The sequence below is a fragment of the Osmerus eperlanus genome, chromosome 12 (genome assembly GCF_963692335.1).
Source record: "Osmerus eperlanus chromosome 12, fOsmEpe2.1, whole genome shotgun sequence".
NCBI classification, from domain to species: domain Eukaryota; kingdom Metazoa; phylum Chordata; class Actinopteri; order Osmeriformes; family Osmeridae; genus Osmerus; species Osmerus eperlanus.
Window position 1 is genome coordinate 4,382,060 of NC_085029.1, and position 21,704 is coordinate 4,403,763.

The following is a 21,704-nucleotide window of genomic DNA, read 5'->3' on the forward strand; positions in this document are numbered from 1 at the left end:
AAAAACCAACCGGCTGCAGGGAGAACATGCACCCATTCACATCGCGGGCACAGCTGTGGAGAGTCAAAAGTTTCAGATTTTTTGGTATCAACATCAGTGAGGATCTGAGCTGGACCACCATATTGGTGTGGTTACAAGGACAGCGAAACAGAGGCTCTTTTTTCAGCGGCGACTGTGGAAATTTGGCATGGACTGCACTATACTGACCAATTTTTACCGGTGCACCATTGAGAGCATACTGACTGGTGGCATTACAACATGGTTTGGCAACAGCACTGCCCAGGACAGGAAGACACTACAAAGAGTGGTCAAATCTGCACAGCGTATTACAAGGACTGCATTACCATCCATTCAGGACCTTTACAGCCAGCGGTGCAGGAGAAAGGCCAAGTGGATCATTTCTGACCCTAGTCATCCCTGCCACAGTCTTTTCTCCCTCCTGCCTTCTGGAAGGCGATACAAGAGTATAAGGTCCTGTACCAGCAGATACAGGGATAGTTTTCTCACACATGCCATCAGGATGCTGAACTGTCCTTGAAATATCTTTTTGCACTACAATTTTTCTTATTTTTTCTACCCTTTTTCTCCATTCTTTAGTATTTAATTTTTTTATTCTGCAAGTTGAACGGACATTGAGCACAAAGAATTTCATTACTTATAAATGCTGTTTATGAGTATATGATAATAAACTTGAACTTGAAACTTTTATCAGAGCTTTAAATTGTCTGTGCTTCGCTTGCTGTTAGGTTGTCGACTCTCTCACTCATGAGCGTCCCAAAAGGCCTTCAAAATAAAGTCACATAATAATTCTGAATACAATTATATAATTCTAAATTAAGACATTGCTTGAAAAAAAATTATACATTATTATAATGCAATTGCGACAATTGCATTCAGGCCTATAGAGTTATACATATTGTATACAATATGGCGAGGTAGCTGACTTAACCATTCCTGAATGTGCTTTTCATCAACACAAAGTTTGCGTGCTATAGATCTGTTGCTGGTGGTGAGTGCTTTCTGCACAGGTTTCTGTTTGAAAGCTAAAGTGTAAGAATGTTACGGCATGCTGCGTCAGATTTGTACACAAAGTAGAGACACGCGCGGCATACATTTTACACTGGGCTTTTGTTTGACTTCCTTGTCTATTCTGTGTTTGTCTATGGCTGCACTGCAGCTACAATTCACTGAATCTCTCTTACCAATTAAACGTTGCCCTTGAATGAACGCCACCCTCGAATAAACGCTGCACCACTAACTGCTCTATTAAAAGGGTTCACTATGAAGCAAACCATTCTAACAAAATAATAACAACATTTACAATGATTTCAACAAGAAGTCTCTCTGACTTGACAACTCTCTAAACAAGCAACTTTCCAAAGCAATCTCTGAAACAGCTGACCAGTGTGGTAATTTTATGTTGACAACTAAACCGCTGATTGGAAGTGCGCGGCTGATTGCCAATCACGAGATAGGGAGACTGATAGCCAACCGCCAACAAACGCTGACTAGACCATACCTGCATGCAGCGAATAGAAAGAAAGAGGGGAGAAAAGAAAAAACACACAACCACAACTATACAGACTGAATTAGGACATTTTAAACATGGGTCCGTAACAAAGACGTTGTTAAAAATGCTCATTCACATTCATTTTTCTCAATTAATCTTATCACTTAAACACACTGGTTTAGCATTTTTTCCCACAAGGAAGTCTAACCTCAACAGTGGATCCTTGGTCCCTGGATCTCTTGCTGGAACATGGCATCTAAAAAACACATAGAAAAACCATCAAAAACTATGAAATGTAACATACCACACTACTGCTTAACAATTTCATAGTCTTACATTATCATAACTTCATACTCAACAGTTCTAGTATACAGACCTTTAAGAAAATATTGAAATGGTTAGGATTCTCAAAACACCAATCTCTGTACTTAAAAAAAATATTTAGACATCCATTATTTACCTTTATTCAATTTACACTGTCTACATTCAAATTTAAGTCTGTAAAATGTAAACATAGAGAAACGGACTCGACTATAAATACAAATTAAGACCAATTGAGAACAATTTATCTTGCAAATGGTTTTTACTTTAAATTCATGTTTCACCAAAAGAATCATCACAGTTTAACACAAATAACCAAACCTTACTGTTAAAATACTGCCAAGCCACTGACTCACATTAGAAAATTAAAACAAATAAACATAGCCTAGAAGATGTACCTGTAGGTCAATTACATAATCAAGAGCATGGAGTAGGAATGGATGGATGACAAAATACCCCGCCGAGCCCAATCCATTAAATATTTCCTACCCATAAGTTAATTTCCTGAAATGCAATAATTCACCAACATTTTGACAATTTCATGCTCCAAACTTTGTGGGAACAGTTTGGAGATGGCCCCTTCCTGTTCTAACATGACTGTGCAACAGTGCACAAAGCAAGGCCCATAAACACATGGATGAGAGAGATTGGTGTGGACGAACTTGAGTGGCCTGCACACAGTCCTGACCTCAACCCAATACAACACCTTTGGGATGAATTAGAGCAGGGACTACGAGCCAAACCTTCTTGTTCCACATCAATGTTGGACCTCACAAATGCACTTCTGGAAGAATGGTAAAACATTTCCATAAACCTCTTAAACCTTGTGGAAAGCCTTCCTAGACGAGTTGAAACTATTATAGCTACAAAGGGTGGTCCGACATCATATCCTATGGTTTAAGAATGAGATGTCACTCACGTTCATGAGCGTGTAAAGGCAACCGAGCGAATACTTTGGCAATTTAGTGTATAAAATTGATACAAATATAAAATGTTATCAAGAGATGGGAAATCGTGCAGCATAGTACAACATGCCGATTACAAACGTATTGTAGCTCTATAGGCTTTCAATGGAACTCCTAAACGATCAAACCATGAACCCAAACAAAGCTAGCAAGCAAAACAACCATGGTACCATTGCTACTTGTTTAATGCTAGGTAGCTCTATCTGTGCAGCAAACTAGGCTACCTAGCTACAGTTTGGAAAAGAATAACTTACGATGTGAAGACCGTAGAAATAGAACAACCCAACCGCATAGTTACGCACAGTATACAAATTTCAAACGCGTCTCACAGAAGCAAGTATAATGTTAAAGATTGTACGGCTTGCTAGCCTGTAATACTGCCTGTACAAAGAGAAATCCTTAGCTCAGCTAGCCTACTGTAGATAGATTAGCTGCTATCCTGTTTACAACAGTATAAAAGTCTTCAAGTTATCATACGAATACAAACGCTAAAATACATGTTTTGTACTGCCGTTGTAGGCTCTTATTACTCACTGTCAAATGTAACAATGAAAATCTCTGAGGGCTGCAGGAGTCTCGTCAGTCGTTGTCTTCAAGTCTTCTCCAACTATAAAATGGTCTTCTTCTTGTGCGTCGTACCAAGCTCGCGCGAGCCCCTTGTGTGTGTGAGAATGTGGAGCACGCGCGCACAGGAGCAAAGGGAGAGAGGATTTGGGGAAACAGCCCTAGAAATTAGCCAAGCATGCATGTTTCAAATATTCACTAAAAATCGAGTTTTCATGTTACAGTCAACTTTTTCTCAGATTTGTGTACTCAACATTCTCAAGAGTCTTCATATGAACTAGTGATTGAATCAGAGTATCAGTTTTTGGCCGGCGGATGTGTAAAGCATTATTTTAGCATTAGCAATAAATTCAATTTGCTTTATATCAATCATTTTTTGAGGTATGAAGTTGCCTTTGCACATGGTAACATGTTGTAGTGTCTTCCACGTGACATACCAAGTTTGGTGTTGATATCTCAAAGATTTGCTGAGATTTGACCAAACGTCCTGTTTGGTTGCTTTGTTGCAGATTTTGATTGGCTCTACCGGACAAACGGTTTTGAAAATCAGAAATCCCTACGATAACTTTTGTGAGGCTCAGTCTGGATATCATCTATGGCAATTTTGAAGAAAATTCGACCAAAAATGTAGGAGGAGTAGGGAAAAAACGCGTTTCCTTAATCTTTATTGTACAGAAAAATCCAATATGGCGGCCGTTATAGCTTCTTGAGGCTTTTTTATTCCTCATGAGAAATAAGGCATATGTAATGAATTTCAGAATTTTGGGACTTATGGCCTGCAAATGGCATCAATTTGAAAATTGACATATTGGGGCGTGGCCTGTAGCGCCACCTATTGTCTCACATGGCCCATGTTTGGTATGGTAGTTACTAATGGTCTGCAGTTTCAACATGCCAAATTTCACAACTTTTTACGGTACTGGTCTAGGGGCTGCCATTGACTCCCATGGGTAAAAAATAATAATACCACCAATAACAATAGGGTTCTCCTACCGGAGGAACCCTAATAATAATAAATATAGCTGCAAGCAGCAATGGAGGGGCCAAGCAGTCCAGAGCAGGACATGGCTTCCATAGCACTTGTGCAACAATTAAGTCACAACAACCTGTTGCACTCATGCAACACACCAAGTTTGGTTGAAATATATGTTTGCGTTCAAGAGTACTGATAGTTCAAAGTTATTTTTCTGGTATAACACTGCAGGCCTCCTCTGCTCCTCATGGGAACGATGGAACCCAAGTTTGGTGACAATCGCGCAAATGGTTGCTGAGATATGCTCTTGCGCCTCGTTTGGCGGCTTCGCCACCGCTTTTGATCGTCTCTACCGAACAAACGTTTTTGAAAATTGAAAATTCATATGATTGCTTTTGTGAAACTGGGTCTAAAGATCATCTTTGCCAAATTTGGTAAACATTGGACAAAAATTGGGGCGTGCAAAAGGTTTTTACAGTTTTCCATGAAATCCAAAACGGCGGCCACGTCCATTCGAATTTTATGAAAAGTTATTAATAGTCAGGCTTTATATCTCACAAGACATCAACAGACAAAGAAATTACTTTATTAAGGTAAACACTTCAACCGTTATTAGCCAAAACGCGTTTATGCTTCCGGCCACGCCCCCTTTTAGTCACATGACACAATTTTTGGAGGACATCCTCAGAATAAGGTTCCGAGGCGGCGTACCAAATTTAGTTTCACTGCCTCAAACAACTGCTGAGATATGACTTCACTTCCTGTTTGGCGGCTTTTCTGCTTATTTTGATTGGCTGTCACGGACAAACGGTTGTGGGTATCAAAATGCTCTACCATAAATTTTGTGCGGCTTGGTCTGAAGAGCATATCTGGTAATTTTGAAGAAGATTTGACAAAGATTGTAGGAGGAGTAGGCTTTTAAAGGTTTTTGATAAAACCGGAAATAGCGGAAAATCTATATAACCGGAAATTGACCCCATAGGGTGTGTTGAACTCGTCTTGGTCCAGGGAATCCAATGGTACCTCATTTTTGAAAATGGGTCATACGGTTCAAAAGTTGCTCGCAGCTTCGCTGCTTGGCCCCTAATAATAATAATACTAACAATAACAATAGGTGCCTCGCAGCTTCGCTGCTTGGCCCCTAATAAAACTAACAATAACAATAGGTTTCCTCCTTACGGAGGAATCCTAATAATAACTAGAGAGGGTACAATTTCTGGGGAAATTGTAGGGTGTGCTTGCTTGCGTCGGTTGCACAGGGGTCCGTTTTTGAATGACATTTTTACAACTGATATTTCTGTATATGTTATATAAAAATGCATACTTATTATTTATAAAGATTACATAGATTTAAAAGCATATTTTTTTTGCTGCTCATTTACAACTGAAAATACGAGTGAAGTGTAGAATGAAATAGATGTCTTCTCATTTCCCCTGCAAGAGGCAGCCTCATCGTTGAATCAAAACTAATAAATTTGGCAGACCGGTGTAAAAATTGACCTAATCTCTATGATTTAAACGTCATTTTAAGTTTTTCCCTTCTCATGATATTTTCAGGCATTTAGCCTACTCATTGCATTCATTCATTAATAAAGAACCCCCTTTGAAGATTATTCTACGACGTTACCCGGCAGTAGAAGATGGAATCGCTTCAAACAGTACCATCTGCTAACTGAAAATATGCCCCCCAAAACGTAAATAAGCTTGACATTTATTTAGTGGAAAATCGCTAATTTATAAAAAGCTCACTGGTAGCGATCATTGTCAGTAACAACGCAAAATGCGATATAGCCCTGTGTGGAGAAGCTGATGTCTCTCTCAGCTCTGAAAGCCGGAGGACCATCTTTTATAGGGCACAGGAATGTAAACATAGATAGTGACAGTCAGGCAGTAATGACGTTACAACAGTCTCAGAGGAAGAGATTCACAGCTCCCAACACATGACCACTCAGACTAGAGAGATCATAGTTGGCGCTCTCCTTGTAGTCATGACAAAGGAGGTTTACCCAGTACTTTCTCCTGATCACGAACATCTATTAACCCTGACACATAGACACAATCTACTCTTATTAATAGCAAGCTTACATGAGAACATACTAACTAGTATCCAATGACTAGTTATATTGATTAGTGAATAATGTAAGCACACCGGAAATCGCAATTTCTTCCACAGTAGACTCCCACCCCAGTCTCCGGGACAACTTAAGCCGCCGTTCAGTTTGGCGAACAGCTCGTTCGCGGGTGGTGGATTCGATCAGTTTATATATGTATATTAAGCACGGCGTTACCCAAAGGAAAGGTGGACAGGCAGCAGTGGGGAAACAACGCAGATGGGAAACAGAAACCCAGGAGACAACCGGTCGGCATCTATGGTTACATCCTCCCACAACCAACTCTGATGTTCCCCCATCTTTCCACCATCTGGGAGTTCAAAAGGCTAAACCCCTCCCCATGATTACCTGGGCCCCAATCAGGACACAAGGCGTAATCCCACTCCCCTGTCAATCACCACCATCTGCAGGGCCGCCGCGCCACTAAAGTGTTATATATATATATAAATAAAAGGTACTTCCGAGATGTATGGAATGCATGTGGCATGGAAAATATAAAACCTTGTTGCGATACCCAATTGACAGCCTTAGACAAGAGCGGAATCCTGGTCTGATTGTGGCACTAGTGGAATTCTCTTTTCATACAGTAGGTCTATGTCTCATTTTAACTGTATAGAGAACTAGGCAGAACCATGTCAGTGGCGAAAATCTGCTATCAATTTTGGGGGGGGGACAATTATATGACATTTTCTCAAGAGCAATTCCTGAGGGGGACACCAAAATGGTAAATGGACTGCATTTATATAGTGCTTTTCTACCTTAGCGGCGCTCAAAGCGCTTTACAATGTTTGCCTCTCATTCACCCATTCATACTCTCACTCACACATACCGACGGCAGCGAGCTACCCTGCAAGGCGCCGGCCTGCCCAATGGGAGCAACTTGAGGTTCAGAGACTTGCTCAAGGATACTTCGGCACATGACCTAGGAGGAGTCGGGGATTAACAGACAACCCTCTCAACCCCCTGAGCCACAGCCACCCCAAAAGTACTGCTGTGACACATAGCCTACATTGTAATATGTTAAATGTATATTATTGATATTATTTAAATTTCCGTATGTTTACAGTGATTTATTGGGGGGGACAAATCAAAATTTTCCCAGGATGGGCGGGTCGTGTCCCCCCCGGGATTACGCCTATGAACCATGTGTGACCAGTGACCAAAAATAAATAAATCAGTTTAGGTGGTCCCAAGCTCAGAGACTGTATAAGTAATAAGTAAAACAGTCAAAGATGAACCCTTAGCTACGAATTCTTTACAGTTGTTCTGAGCTAGATGCAACTCTCAACTCAACATTAAAAATCTTCATGTCTGGATATTTCCCCAGGTAAAATCAGCTACAACTGTCCCCTCTGTCAGTTGAGGTGGTGGAGCATGAAAACGTTTTTCCCTTTTCTCTATTTTCAACCCACAGACCTACTTTGCCTTTTCTCTCACTCTCTTTATACAGGAGCGACTGGGTGACATCATACAAAATCCTGGTGAGCAATGACAGTCACACCTGGGTGACTCTGAAAAATGGCTCAGAAGAACTGGTGAGTAATCCACAAAGGAAAGGAGATCAAAAGAGCAATTCCTTTGTCTCACCATGGTAATCAATTCTCCCCCCCCCCCCCAAAAATGGCAATGAGGACTGAAATTCTACCCACAACTTTGTTTTACCCTGATTTCAAGGTGTTTTCATATGTTGTTTTCAATGTATTTTTGTGTTTTCATGATGGCAAATCTGTTGTTTGAAAGCAATTAATTGAGATGATTTGTTGAGTGCTTATTAGCCAGCCAGATGAGCTTGGAGAGAATAGTCAAATGTATGATTCTCTGACAGATGGTAAGCTCATCAAGCCTAATTTTACGACTGGCAGTGCAACTGTCTGCCTGGACACTTAGCTTTGTTTACAGTGGAGGAAGAAAAATGAAATACTTAAAATACTAGAAGTTCACTATTGTTTCCTCTCCATGGTATTGAGATTTCAAGCAGGGTTTACCCTCAAGTGTTCCATTGTGGGGATAACCGATGTATTTTCCAAAGTGGATGTATTTTTTTACATTAAGTACGTTTTTACATTATTTAAAGATCCTGTAAAGTGGAATTGAAAATGAGTTTTAAGTTCATCACATCACAGAAGAATGTGTTGTAACTACCCATCCAAATTTGAATGAAAAAAACACAGACAAGTAGGTTAAATTAGGCTTTGAAATTGTGAGAAAATCAGCAGTCGTCTCTGCTTGAGACTGGGGGGGTGTGTCGCCTGAAGGAGCTGAAGCTCCGCCCCCTCGCTGGAAGGCGCCGCCTGTACCTACGACCCAGATAATTTATTTGTTCAATGAGTGAAACATACAGATGCATATAAATGAAGCTTGTTCCCCTGAGCTGTAAGACAGGAGTAAAAATGGACACCAGAAACAGCAGACAGTGAGCTCTCCAACTAGGCTACTTCTAGCACATAGCTACCATTTCACCAAAATACCATCATTCTACACCGAGTAATATCAAGTTAGCGGTTTGCACTAACTCATAGCAGAGATACTTCTGCTATGAGTTAGTGAGAATTTGAAGCTTTCTATTTATCATGTAGCATTAATCCATTTAACTATTCTTAACAACAATGGATATTAAGTATAACAATGAAGATATGATAAAATATCATGAAACAACTGTTTATTTAGTGGCAGGAAACATGTTTAACATATTCCAATCTCTTTCTTAGAGACGCTTTTTAGAGACGCAACATAAACTATAGCAGCCTATACTGGGTTATTGATAACCGCTTATAAATGAACTAATGTAACTATCCTGCTGAATAATAAATTACAAAAACAGAATAAACAGAGTCTTTATACATTTTAACTTTAGACTATAAAATCTGCAACATAAAAGGCCATAGTAAAAATATAGTTTCACTTTTTTTTTTTGGTAGGAGATAAAAGACCATGGGCAATAAAGTGCACCAAAAAAAAATCGGCCTTTATAGTTGGTACCGATCTGAGTATTTAAAATGATTGTAGGCCGAAAATGATCGGCGACCGATCAATCGGAGCACCCTTAATTATAATACACATTTCCTCAGAGCAGCCCTATTGTGGATATCTATGTCTTGATTCACAGTTCCTTGTGCATTGTGGCATGTGCTTGCCTCAGTAGATATTTATAGGGAACAAAGAGAAGGAGATCCCAGTATTGAACATGTTCCCTGTGCCCGTGGTGGCACGCTACATTAGAATCAACCCTCGCTCCTGGTTCAACAGTGGCAGCATCTGTATGCGGGCTGAGATCCTTGGCTGCCCCATGCCAGGTATGGCACAATTGAAGGTTGAAGTTCTATACTTTATACTTGTTATAACGCCCCCTTCAGGTCATAGCTGATATGTCTTTTAATCCGTCATTAACGATGTTGATATGTACAGTATGGTACTAGATGCAAATAATATTATGTAACTTGTAGGTTCCCTGTAAGAATTCTTTATGTATCATGTTTCATAACCTGACACCTAAATAGTACATTTCTCTGCAGATCCCAATAACTACTACCACAGAAGGAATGAAGTGACAACAACAGACAATTTGGACTTCAAACATCACAGCTACAAAGACATGAGGCATGTAAGTTGACTTGAAAAAGGCTTGTGCCTTAAGAAAAGAATCAAAGTTAACTAGAGAGGGTACAATTTCTGGGGAAATTGTAGGGTGTGCTTGCTTGCGTCGGTTGCACAGGGGTCCGTTTTTGAATGACATTTTTACAACTGATATTTCTGTATATTTTATATAAAAATGCATACTTATTATTTATAAAGATTACATAGATTTAAAATCTTTTTTTTTCCTGCTCATTTACAACTGAAAATACGAGTGAAGTGTAGAATGAAATAGATGTCTTTTCATTTCCCCTGCAAGAGGCAGCCTCATCGTTGAATCAAAACGAATAAATTTGGCAGACTGGTGTAAAAATTGACCTAATCTCTATGACTTAAACGTTCTTTTAAGTTTTTCCCTTATCGTGATATTTTCAGGCATTTAGCCTACTCATTGCATTCATTCATTAATAAAGAACCCCCTTTGAAGATTATTCTACGACGTTACCGGTGTTGTCGCCCAACTGGTTTCCACGCTAACTGGTTCCCCAGCTGTGCGTTCACATATCAGTCTTCCTCTATCACCTGATTCGTCACAAATTCACAAACATATTACTGGCGATTTTCAAGTCGGATCGCATATTTGCTGCGGCGAATATGAAAGTATAGGCTACGTGCGCACTACATTAGATCCATTCACAACAAAATAAATGGAGACAAAATAAAACATTTGCAGGCTCGCATGAAGTGGGATTCGATCGCACTAGAGCAAAAACCCGTATTACACCAAAGCACATTGCTTTACACTGCGAGCTAATCTAGCTCATAAAAGATCGGCTAAATCGTTACGTATTTATTAACTACGTTGGCCTTCAGGAAACATCTTGTTTTGGCTTCTTCTAAAACAACTGGTTCCCATAGACACTACCCGAATGTAGGCTACTAATCACGTATTTGGGGTTGTTTCGAGGCTGTAGCCGTATTTTCTACAACATCACAGCTCCTTCTGACACCACATATTAAAAATTCATACTAAGAACGTCGCTGCTAACCCAGAAAATACGATCAAAATAGCCTACGCGTAACCCTTTGAAACACAACATGGGTCTATTCGTTTCCTATGCGATTTCGTGTATGGCTGAGTGTTTCTTCGCTATATCTTTTGAAATCAATTCATTTCATAATTTTATATTCTGAACAAATGTAGTGAGGACTACATTACAGCCATTCACGCCATAATAAATGGAAGTTAAGAAAAATTAAATATTCGAGTGGGATTCGATCCCACGAGCAAAAACATATCCATCATTGTAGTCCATTGCATTACACCTCAAGCTACTGAAGCAAATGGAAATCTCGGTAATTCAGTCACGCATTTATTAACTACGTTGGCCTTCAGGCAACATGTTGTTTTGGTTCTGAAATAACTACCGTAGACACTACCCAAATGTAGGCTACTAAACACGTATTCGGGGTTGTCTCGAGGCAATAGCCATATTTACCAAGATATCACAGCCCCGTAATGACACCACATATTGCAAAGTAAGATCGTCGCTGACAATATCAGCTTAAATGCGAACACTGCATGTGTAGTGCTTCACATAATAAATTAAATATGATGGCAATACATGTGTTGTGTGTTTGTTGGAAACAAAATACAAATGAATGTAGGCCTATCATAGAAACCTCACAAAGTTACCTGGATGCTCAAATACGTGTTTAGTAGCCTACGTTTGGGTAGTGTCAACGGTAACAAGTTGTTTCAGAAGAAACCAAAACAAAATGTTGCCTGAAGTCCTTCATAGTTAATCAATTTGTAACTGAATAGCTGAAATTCCTATATGCTTCAATAGCTTGTGGTGTAATGCAAAGGACATCAATGATGGATGTGTTTTTGCTCGTGGGATCGAATCCCAGTCAAATCTTTTATTTTCTTAGCTTCCATTTATTTTGTCATGGCGAATGGCTGTAATGTAGTGCTCGCTACATATACAACTATGAAATGAATTGATTTCAAAAGAAACAGCGAAGAAACACTCAGCCATACACAAAATCGCACAGGAAACAAATAGACACATGTTGTGTTTCAAAGGGTTAGCGTAGGCTATTTTGATCGTATTGTCTGGGTTAGCAGCGAAGTTCTTAGTATGAATTTTTAATATGTGGTGCCAGAAGGAGCTGTGATGTCGTGGAAAATACGGCTATTGCCTCGAAACAACCCCAAATACATGATTAGTAGCCTACATTCGGGTAGTGTCTATGGGAACCAGTTGTTTTAGAAGAAGCCAAAACAAGATTTTTCCTGAAGGCCAACGTAGTTAATAAATACATGATGATTTGGCCGATCTTTTATGAGCTAGATTAACTCGCAGTGTAAAGCAGTGTGCTTTGGTGTAATACGTGTTTTTGCTCTAGTGCGATCGAATCCCACTTCATGCGAGCCTGCAAATGTTTTATTTTGTCTCCATTTATTTTGTCGTGAATAGATCTAATGTAGTGCGCACGTAGCCTATACTTTCATACTTTCATATTCGCCGCAGCAAATATGCGATCCGACTTGAAAATCGCCAGTAATATGTTTGTGAATTTGTGACGAATCAGGTAATAGAGGAAGACTGATATGTGAACGCAAACCCTCAAAAACGTAAATAAGCTTGACATTTATTTAGTGGAAAATCGCTCATTCATAAAAAGCTCACTGGTAGCGATCATTGTCAGTAACAACGCAAAATGCGATATAGCCCTGTGTGGAGAAGCTGCCACGGTAAATTCTACTACTACAGTACAGTACTAGACTACTGCTGTGTTCGTCTTGGTAGCGATTGCGTTGGTTGAATTGGATTTAACGTTCCGTTGTACGGTTTAGGCTGAAAGTATTTTCATGAACAGATTGACAAAGTTTAGGCTGTGGCAATGAAGTTCAGGTTAGTAGTCAGATAGTTTCACCTATTGAAAGACTTTTGATTTAAGTAAGGGGAGTGCCGAACATGTTCTGTCGCCGTTTGACTTCCTAAACAGCTGTGTAGATCTTTTTGTAGTGTGTCTCGCGTAGGCTACAGCGTTGCAGTGAGCAACACTGGATTGAAACCACAGGTAATGATAATTTCACCAACAAATCGTTTACTTGTAATGTAATGTCATAATAAATCCTACAACGAAAATGTATTTGTGAGGAATGTTTATTTTAACGATTGAAAACAGATGCATCATAGACCACTGTAGTATGTGTTGCCCGGGCAACAGAGGCTAATGTCATGCTAATGCTTCAGTGAAATAGTAGACTACCGTTTCCAAAAGTAGATGTGGGCCTACTTCCTTAATAATATCAGCTAATATTGTACATTACATTTCACAATTGTGTTTCACATCACAAAGTAAAATGAGTATATAGTTATCACCCTGGCCTCGTTGCTTGTGGCGTTTCTGCAGCTGCCTTGCAGTAAAGCTATAGTTAGCCTAGCTATCCCCCAAGTTAACAGACGCGAAACGAATGTTGTGCTACAGGTAGTCACGCGTGTTTTCGTGACGTTAGTAACGTCAGTGACTGTGGCTAGCAAATTAGCCACCGCTAGCTTCACTTTTCGCCACAAAAACTTAACTTGAGCCTAAACCATGCAACGGAACGTAAATAATAATACAAGCAACTCAATCGCTACCAAGACGAAACTTTTGACACCTAAGTTGTGTATGTAGGCCAAATATTGACTGAGAATTAGGGGGGCAAAAAGAAGAAAAAAAGAAATAATATATATGTGAGAGAACAAAGGTTGTGCCCTTGCCGAAGGCAAAGCACACCCAATAATAAATATATATGTGAGAGAACAAAGGTCGTGCCCTTGCCGAAGGCAAAGCACACCCAATAATTAAAATAAAAAAGATCAAGGTCAATAAATACAAATCTATTTAATCTTTAATCTATTCATCTTTGCCGCACTACTTATTCTTGTTGTTGTCATTAAGAGTTGCCTGCTATGCCAAAACCCCACATGCATATAGTTATATTGAGTGAACAATGTGACTTAACGGTTTCAAGGTAGGACTGCTGGGATCCTAATCCCATGTCATGCAGGTGCAGCTGCTGGCTGGCTAGTTGGCTGGCAGTTTGTCAAGTGTCCCCCCCGGACTGCTGTCATCACTGTGAAATAGAGCTTCATGATGGGAAAACCTAGTGATCATTATCAAAATTAAAAGAAGCATGTGCTCTCCAATTTGTGTGTTTCATGCCGCGAGGACGGCTTAAGATCCTCATTACAGCCATCACACAGTCGATCAGAGAATGATGTCATGTTAGCTAGTCAGCCTGTCTGCCAGGATCTCCTCACACTCGGACGAGTGTGATCCTCCCACAACTCCAATTGGCAGAAAATGTGTTGCAGGCCTCGTTTATATGAGCTCTCATCTCCAAAGATAGAATAATATTTTTTTCTAGGTGCTGTATGTGTGTAGAACATGGAGTTTAGTCTGGGAAGATTGCACTCATTGTTTATTACCTTCGAGAACATCAGGAACATGCATGGGAGACAAGAGCCTTCACCCTTCAAGTGCACATGTTATGCGCAAAAAAACTGTTTAGGAAAAAAAAGATGTTTGTTTAAGGATGTCCTAGGTAAAATGAAGGTTCAACAATACCCCAATTAAAAAACCCTCACTCTCTTGTGATTTTAATAATGATTTTCCCATTTTTGACATCTTGTCATGGTAGTTCCTTCCTGCTCTGTTGATCACTCTTGTCTTGTGCATATGCGTGATGGGTGTTGTTCTGCGTTGTCACAATATCTCTGAGCATAGTACACCAGCTGTTGTACAAGCTCAAGTAATATAATTAGTTCAACCTCTCTGCATTACAGCCACTCTGATTGAAAAGTAATTTAGCAAGCTTGGTGACACCGTATCCTGTTTTTATTGGTCACTGCCTGGGTTTGTGCACAACATTGTGTACTTTATGTAACAACATGAAATTGTGTTTTATTAACTTTTGGCCTAGGGGTATTGCAGCTCTTTCCCTACCTGCTATAATCTAAGAAGTGCATACATCAAGTAAGGGACACATTTGTATGTAAAACAATGGACTGGCTCATAATCTACTTAAAATGACATATCATAAAGGAAGTAGACTGAAACTGTACTTAAAACTAGAGGGTACAATTTCTGGGGAAATTGTAGGGTGTGCTTGCTTGCGTCGGTTGCACAGGGGTCCGTTTTTGAATGACATTTTTACAACTGATATTTCTGTATATTTTATATGAAAATGCATACTTATTATTTATAAAGATTAAATAGATTTAAAAGCATTTTTTTGCTGCTCATTTACAACTGAAAATACGAGTGAAGTGTAGAATGAAATAGATGTCTTCTCATTTCCCCTGCAAGAGGCAGCCTCATGGTTGAATAAAAACGAATAAATTTGGCAGACCGGTGTAAAAATGGACCTAATCTCTATGACTTAAACGTCATTTTAAGTTTTTCCCTTCTCGAGATATTTTCAGGCATGTAGCGTACTCATTGCATTCATTCATTAATAAAGAACCCCCTTTGAAGATTATTCTACGACGTTACCCGGCAGTAGAAGATGGAATCGCGATTCAGACAGTCCCATCTGCTAACTGAAAATATGCCCCCCAAAACGTAAATAAGCTTGACATTTATTTAGTGGAAAATCGCTCATTCATAAAAAGCTCACTGGTAGCAATCATTGTCAGTAACAACGCAAAATGCGATATAGCCCTGTGTGGAGAAGCTGCCCCGGTAAATTGTACTACTACGGTACAGTACTAGTAGACTACTGCTGTGTTCGTCTTGGTAGCGATTGCGTTGGTTGAATTGGATTTAACGTTCCGTTGTACGGTTTAGGCTGAAATTAATTATTTTCATGAACAGATTGACAACGTTTAGGCTGTGGCAATGAAGTTCAGGTTAGTAGTTAGATAGACTTTTGATTTAAGTAAGGGGAGTGCCGAACATGTTCTGTCGCCGTTTGACTTCCTACAGCTGTGTACAGTAACCTAGATGTTTTTGTAGTGTCTCGCGTAGGCTACAGCGTTGCAGTGAGCAACACTGGTTTGAAACCACAGGTAATGATCATTTCACCCACAAATCGTTTACTTGTAATGTCATAATAAATCCTACAACGAAAATGTATTTGTGAGGAATGTTTATTTTAAAGATTGAAAACAGATGCATCATAGACCACTGTAGTATGTGTTGCCCGGGCAACAGAGGCTAATGTCATGATGCTAATGCTTCAGTGAAATAGTAGACTACCGTTTCCAAAAGTAGATGTGGGCCTACTTCCTTAATAATATCAGCTAATATTGTACATTACATTTCATAATTGTGTTTCACATCACAAAGTAAAATGAGTAAATAGTTATCACCCTGGCCTCTTTGCTTGTGGCGTTCCTGCAGCTGCCTTGCAGTAAAGCTATAGTTAGCCTAGCTATCCCCAAGTTAACAGATGTGAAACGAATGTTCTGCTACAGGTAGTCACGCGTGTTTTCGTGACGTTAGTGACGTTAGTAACGTCAGTGACTGTGGCTAGCAAATTAGCCACCGTTAGCTTCACTTTTCACCACAAAAACGCAATTTCTACTTAAACCATGCAACGGAACGTAAATAAAAATACAAACAACGCAATCGCTACCAAGACGAACCTTTTGACACCGCCGTTGTGTATGTAGTCCAAATATTGACTGATCCTTAGGGGGGCAAAAATAAACAATAATAAATAACTAGAGAGGGTACAATTTCTGGGGAAATTGTAGGGTGTGCTTGCTTGCGTCGGTTGCACAGGGGTCCGTTTTTTAATGACATTTTTACAACTGATATTTCTGTATATTTTATATAAAAATGCATACTTATTATTTATAAAGATTACATAGATTCAAAAGCATATATTTGTTGCTGCTCATTTACAACTCAAAATACAGTACGAGTGAAGTGTAGAATGAAATAGATGTCTTCTCATTTCCCCTGCAAGAGGCAGCCTCATAGCTGAATCAAAACGAATAAATTTGGCAGAGCGGTGTAAAAATTGACCTAATCTCTATGACTTAAACGTCCTTTTAAGTTTTACCTTCTCGTGATATTTTCAGGCATTTAGCCTACTCATATTGCATTCATTCATTAATAAAGAACCCCCTTTGAAGATTATTCTACGACGTTACCGGCAGTAGAAGATGGAATCGCGATTCAGACAGTCCCATCTGCTAACTGAAAATATGCCCCCAAAAACGTAAATGAGCTTGACATTTATTTAGTGGAAAATCGCTCATTCATAAAAAGCTCACTGGTAGCGATCATTCATTGTCAGTAACGCAAAATGCGATATAGCCCTGTGTGGAGAAGCTGCCCCGGTAAATTCTACTACGGTACAGTACTAGACTACTGCTGTGTTCGTCTTGGTAGCGATTGCGTTGGTTGAATTGGATTTAACGTTCCGTTGTACGGTTTAGGCTGAAATTAATTATTTTCATGAACAGATTAACAACGTTTAGGCTGTGGCAATGAAGTTCAGGTTAGTAGTTAGACTTTTGATTTAAGTAAGGGGAGTGCCGAACATGTTGTGTAGATGTTTTTGTAGTGTCTCGCGTAGGCTACAGCGTTGCAGTGAGCTACACTGGTTTGAAACCACAGGTAATGATAATTTCACCCACAAATCGTTTACTTGTAATGTAATGTCATAATAAATCCTACAACGAAAATGTATTTGTGAGGAATGTTTATTTTAAAGATTGAAAACAGATGCATCATAGACCACTGTAGTATGTGTTGCCCGGGCAACAGAGGCTAATGTCATGATGCTAATGCTTCAGTGAAATAGTAGACTACCGTTTCCAAAAGTAGATGTGGGCCCCTTCCTTAATAATATCAGCTAATATTGTACATTACATTTCATAATTGTGTTTCACATCACAAAGTAAAATGAGTAAATAGTTATCACCCTGGCCTCTTTGCTTGTGGCGTTCCTGCAGCTGCCTTGCAGTAAAGCTATAGTTAGCCTAGCTATCCCCCATGTTAACAGACGTGAAACGAATGTTCTGCTACAGGTAGTCACGTGTGTTTTCGTGACGTTAGTGACGTAGTGACGTTAGTAACGTCAGTGACTGTGGCTAGCAAATTAGCCACCGTTAGCTTCACTTTTCACCACAAAAACGCAATTTCTACTTAAACCATGCAACGGAACGTAAATGAAAATACAACCAACGCAATCGCTACCAAGACGAACCTTTTGACACCGCCGTTGTGTATGTAGTCCAAATATTGACTGATCCTTAGGGGGGCGAAAATAAACAATAATAAATAAATAAATATATATGTGAGAGAACAAAGGTTGTGCTCTCGCCGAAGGCTTGAGCACACCCAATAATAAATATATATGTGAGAGAACAAAGGTTGTGCTCTCGCCGAAGGCTTGAGCACACCCAATGACAGTCTGTTCATTTTGATCAAGGAGTGTATTGTTTTGGGTCACATCCCACTTGTAAAAGTACAGTTACATAGGAGTTCATGTTCCAACTCCTGACCACAGTGTCCCCACAGCCTAAATTATATTATTATTAGTGGTGGGCCGTTATCGGCATTAACGCGTGTTAACGCGCTGCGACTCTTATCGGCGATAATAAAAATATCGCCGTTAATCTATTCTCAAAGTTGGGTTGGGAGCTGGGTCTATACTACGCAAGCTATGATGACTTTCACCTTGATATTTTAGCGCGGATGTATACCTAGCCGAATTGCACTGTAGGGGGCGAGAACGAGTCTTCGAACCTGTGTGTTTGCCTTGTGTATGAAATTATCACATCAAACGTGACGTGCTAACATGGATGCAGCTATGAAGCCGCCTGGTTTGCTTCAGGGAAAATGTATTTTTAAGAAGCTTCCCAATGGAAACCTCGACAAGACTAAGGTTGTTTGCACCTTGTGCTATGCGGAATTAGTTTAGGCTACTGTAGGAGTTCTTCCAGTCTCAAATACCACCTAAACGCAAAGCATCCCTTAGCTAATGCGGAAGATGCCGGGCCAATCACTGATGTAGCGCAGGGGAAGAGTCGTCGTCAAACTACGATGTTTGAGTGCAACCGAGGCAAGCCCGTCAGCACAGCTCTATCAGCCAAGCTAACTAATCTAATAAACAGTTAATAAACACAAGTACATCTTATTGAACAGAATTTATTTTCATCTCCAATTATCATAATAGAACAGCTTTCTCAAGCAGTTTGTGATGCATTTTGGAAACAGGAGATGAGCTCCTGGTCTAATGCGCCACCTGGCTTGAGAAACCCGTTCTCAAAGACTTACTTTTAGTCATTATTTGGGTAGCACACATATTCTGAATGACTTCGGCGGAATTCAAATGTGCCATTTTAATCTAGATTAACGCCAATATTACAGTGAGATTAATCTAGATAAAAAAAAAAATCTATGCATTTACATTACATTTAGTCATTTAGCAGACGCTCTTATCCAGAGCGACTTACAGTAAGTACAGGGACATTCCCCCGAGGCAAGTAGGGTGAAGTGCCTTGCCCAAGGACACAGCGTCAGTTGGCATGACCGGGAATCGAACTGGCAACCTTTGGATTACTAGCCCGATTCCCTCACCGCTCAGCCACCTGACTCCCCTATGCCCACCACTAATTATTATATACAATTATAAAAACCCATGTAAGCCCTCCTGTGTCTTATGTGAAATATCCAATCTATTTAAAGTGCCAAAAGTAAGGAAAGTGCTCTGTTGAAGTTTGACGGGTAAGGGATGTGACCAGTCCAAGGAGTGGGAAAGAGAAAGTATTTGAGGCTTGGGGTAGCTAGTAAGCCGGTGGCAACTGTTACTACATGTAAATAAGATAATGGAACATGTCTTGTGCTCTCTCCTCTGCAGCTCATGAAGTTGGTGAATGAAATGTGCCCCAACATTACCCGGATCTACAACATTGGCAAGAGCCAAAATGGCCTCAAGCTCTATGCATTTGAGATCTCTGACAACCCCGGAGAGCACGAACTCGGTTAGAAAATAATCTTTACCATGACAATAATCCACTCTTGTATGTTGTTAAAAACCATAGACACTGCAGGTCTACTAGCTCCCCGCCCTCTTCCCCTCTTCCCCTCTCCCCTCCCCCCAGGTGAACCAGAGTTCCGCTACACGACCGGTTCCCATGGTAATGAGGTGCTGGGTCGTGAGCTACTGCTGCTGCTCATGCAGTTTATATGTCAGGAGTACCTGTCCGGTAACCCACGGATACGGCACCTGGTGGATGAGACCAGGATCCACCTGTTGCCATCCGTCAATCCTGACGGCTATGAGAAAGCCTTTGAAGTGGTAGGTCTGCCCCCTGCCATCCTCGCTGCAGACAGTTACCCCTCCCTAGCATCTATTGACCCCTAAGGCCAATAGCACCCCCCCCCCCTCCTTCCTAAAAAGATCTGTCAAAGTAAAGTGTTGTTTTATGTATGTTTTATCCCTTTTGAACCAAAGCAGCTGTTTAAGGTCTGAATGTACATATTTATATCTAGTCTAAAAGTGTACATTGAAATTAAAAAATGTTAAAGGGTTCAGTGTTATTGAGGATAATTCATATACGGTTCTCGGAAGTCGTGCCCTACAATTTCATAAAATCTGAATATTAATGTTTTTTTATATGATCAAAGATCGTGAAATTCAACATGAGTTTCAGATCTTAGTTTGTGAAAAACTGACAAATCAGGGACAATTATGACTCATATATCCACAATGAATTATAGAAAATAATTTGTGTCATGTGTGTCTGTGTTTGTGTGCATGTGGTACACAGTATGTATCGGTCCATCTCCCTCATAATACCACTGTGTGTATCTGTCTCTGTCGTTATCTCGTAGGGTTCTGAACTGAGCGGCTGGTCCCTGGGACGATGGACCCAAGATGGCATAGACATCCACCACAACTTCCCTGACCTCAACTCCATCCTCTGGGAGGCGGAGGCCAGGAAGTGGATCCCCCGGAAAATGTTTAACCATCAGGTGCCCATCCCGGATTGGTACCAGTCCAAAAACGCAACGGTCAGTCCAAACTCAAACTTTGTTTTTGAGGGGGCTGGCCAAGTGAGCTGTTCTCTATGGGGTTTGTTTATGACTCAGTGCTTTGGAGCTAATTTAAACCCCAGCCATATATATTAAATTCTCACTCAAGTATTCAGGGTTTATTCACTACCACCTGTGAGTCAGACTGCTTCAGAAATAGCCAAGCAGCTGCAGGCACTGGGCAGCGCTGCCTCTGCCCAGACAGGCAAGCATAGTGGAGCTGTTGTCCCCATCTGTGCTCAGGAAGCTGGGAACATTTTCTTCATATCTCTCCACCACCATGTGCCCCAGGCTTAGAGACAGGGCCAACACTAAACAATTAGAGCCCTTGCAGAAGAGGAAGTGTTTCGTCTATTTAGAGTTTCTCCGATAGCAGGAAACCTATTGGTATTATCATTAGGGGCCAAGCAGCAAAGCTGCTAGGGCACCTATTGTTTTTGTTAGTTTTATTATTATTATTTGGGGCCAAACAGCGATTTGGGGACAGGCTAAATTTAGCCTGTATGGCTAAATATCGGCAGAAATTGTAAAAATCGCTCGAAGACTTTGCCCTCCTGAGAAACATTACGTACCACAAATGAAGCTTGCGCAAGTTCAGTCAGGCAAGACGGTCAGGCAAGTCGGATTACGAG

At 40.3% G+C, this 21,704-nt stretch overlaps 1 protein-coding gene across 5 annotated transcripts in view; it reads left to right on the forward strand.

Moving 5' to 3' along the window:
* Positions 1–21,704, forward strand: part of cpxm2 (carboxypeptidase X (M14 family), member 2) — a 216,595-nt gene that overhangs the window by 99,603 nt on the left and 95,288 nt on the right. For 4 of the 5 annotated variants that reach the window (XM_062474750.1, XM_062474747.1, XM_062474751.1 and 1 more), the window contains 6 exons: positions 7,895–7,979; positions 9,587–9,737; positions 9,957–10,045; positions 19,895–20,018; positions 20,139–20,335; positions 20,872–21,051. In XM_062474750.1, coding sequence (XP_062330734.1) covers positions 7,895–7,979; positions 9,587–9,737; positions 9,957–10,045; positions 19,895–20,018; positions 20,139–20,335; positions 20,872–21,051 — 826 coding nt within the window. The remainder of the gene's footprint in view (positions 1–7,894; positions 7,980–9,586; positions 9,738–9,956; positions 10,046–19,894; positions 20,019–20,138; positions 20,336–20,871; positions 21,052–21,704) is intronic. The other variant, XM_062474749.1, reaches the window with a different exon arrangement.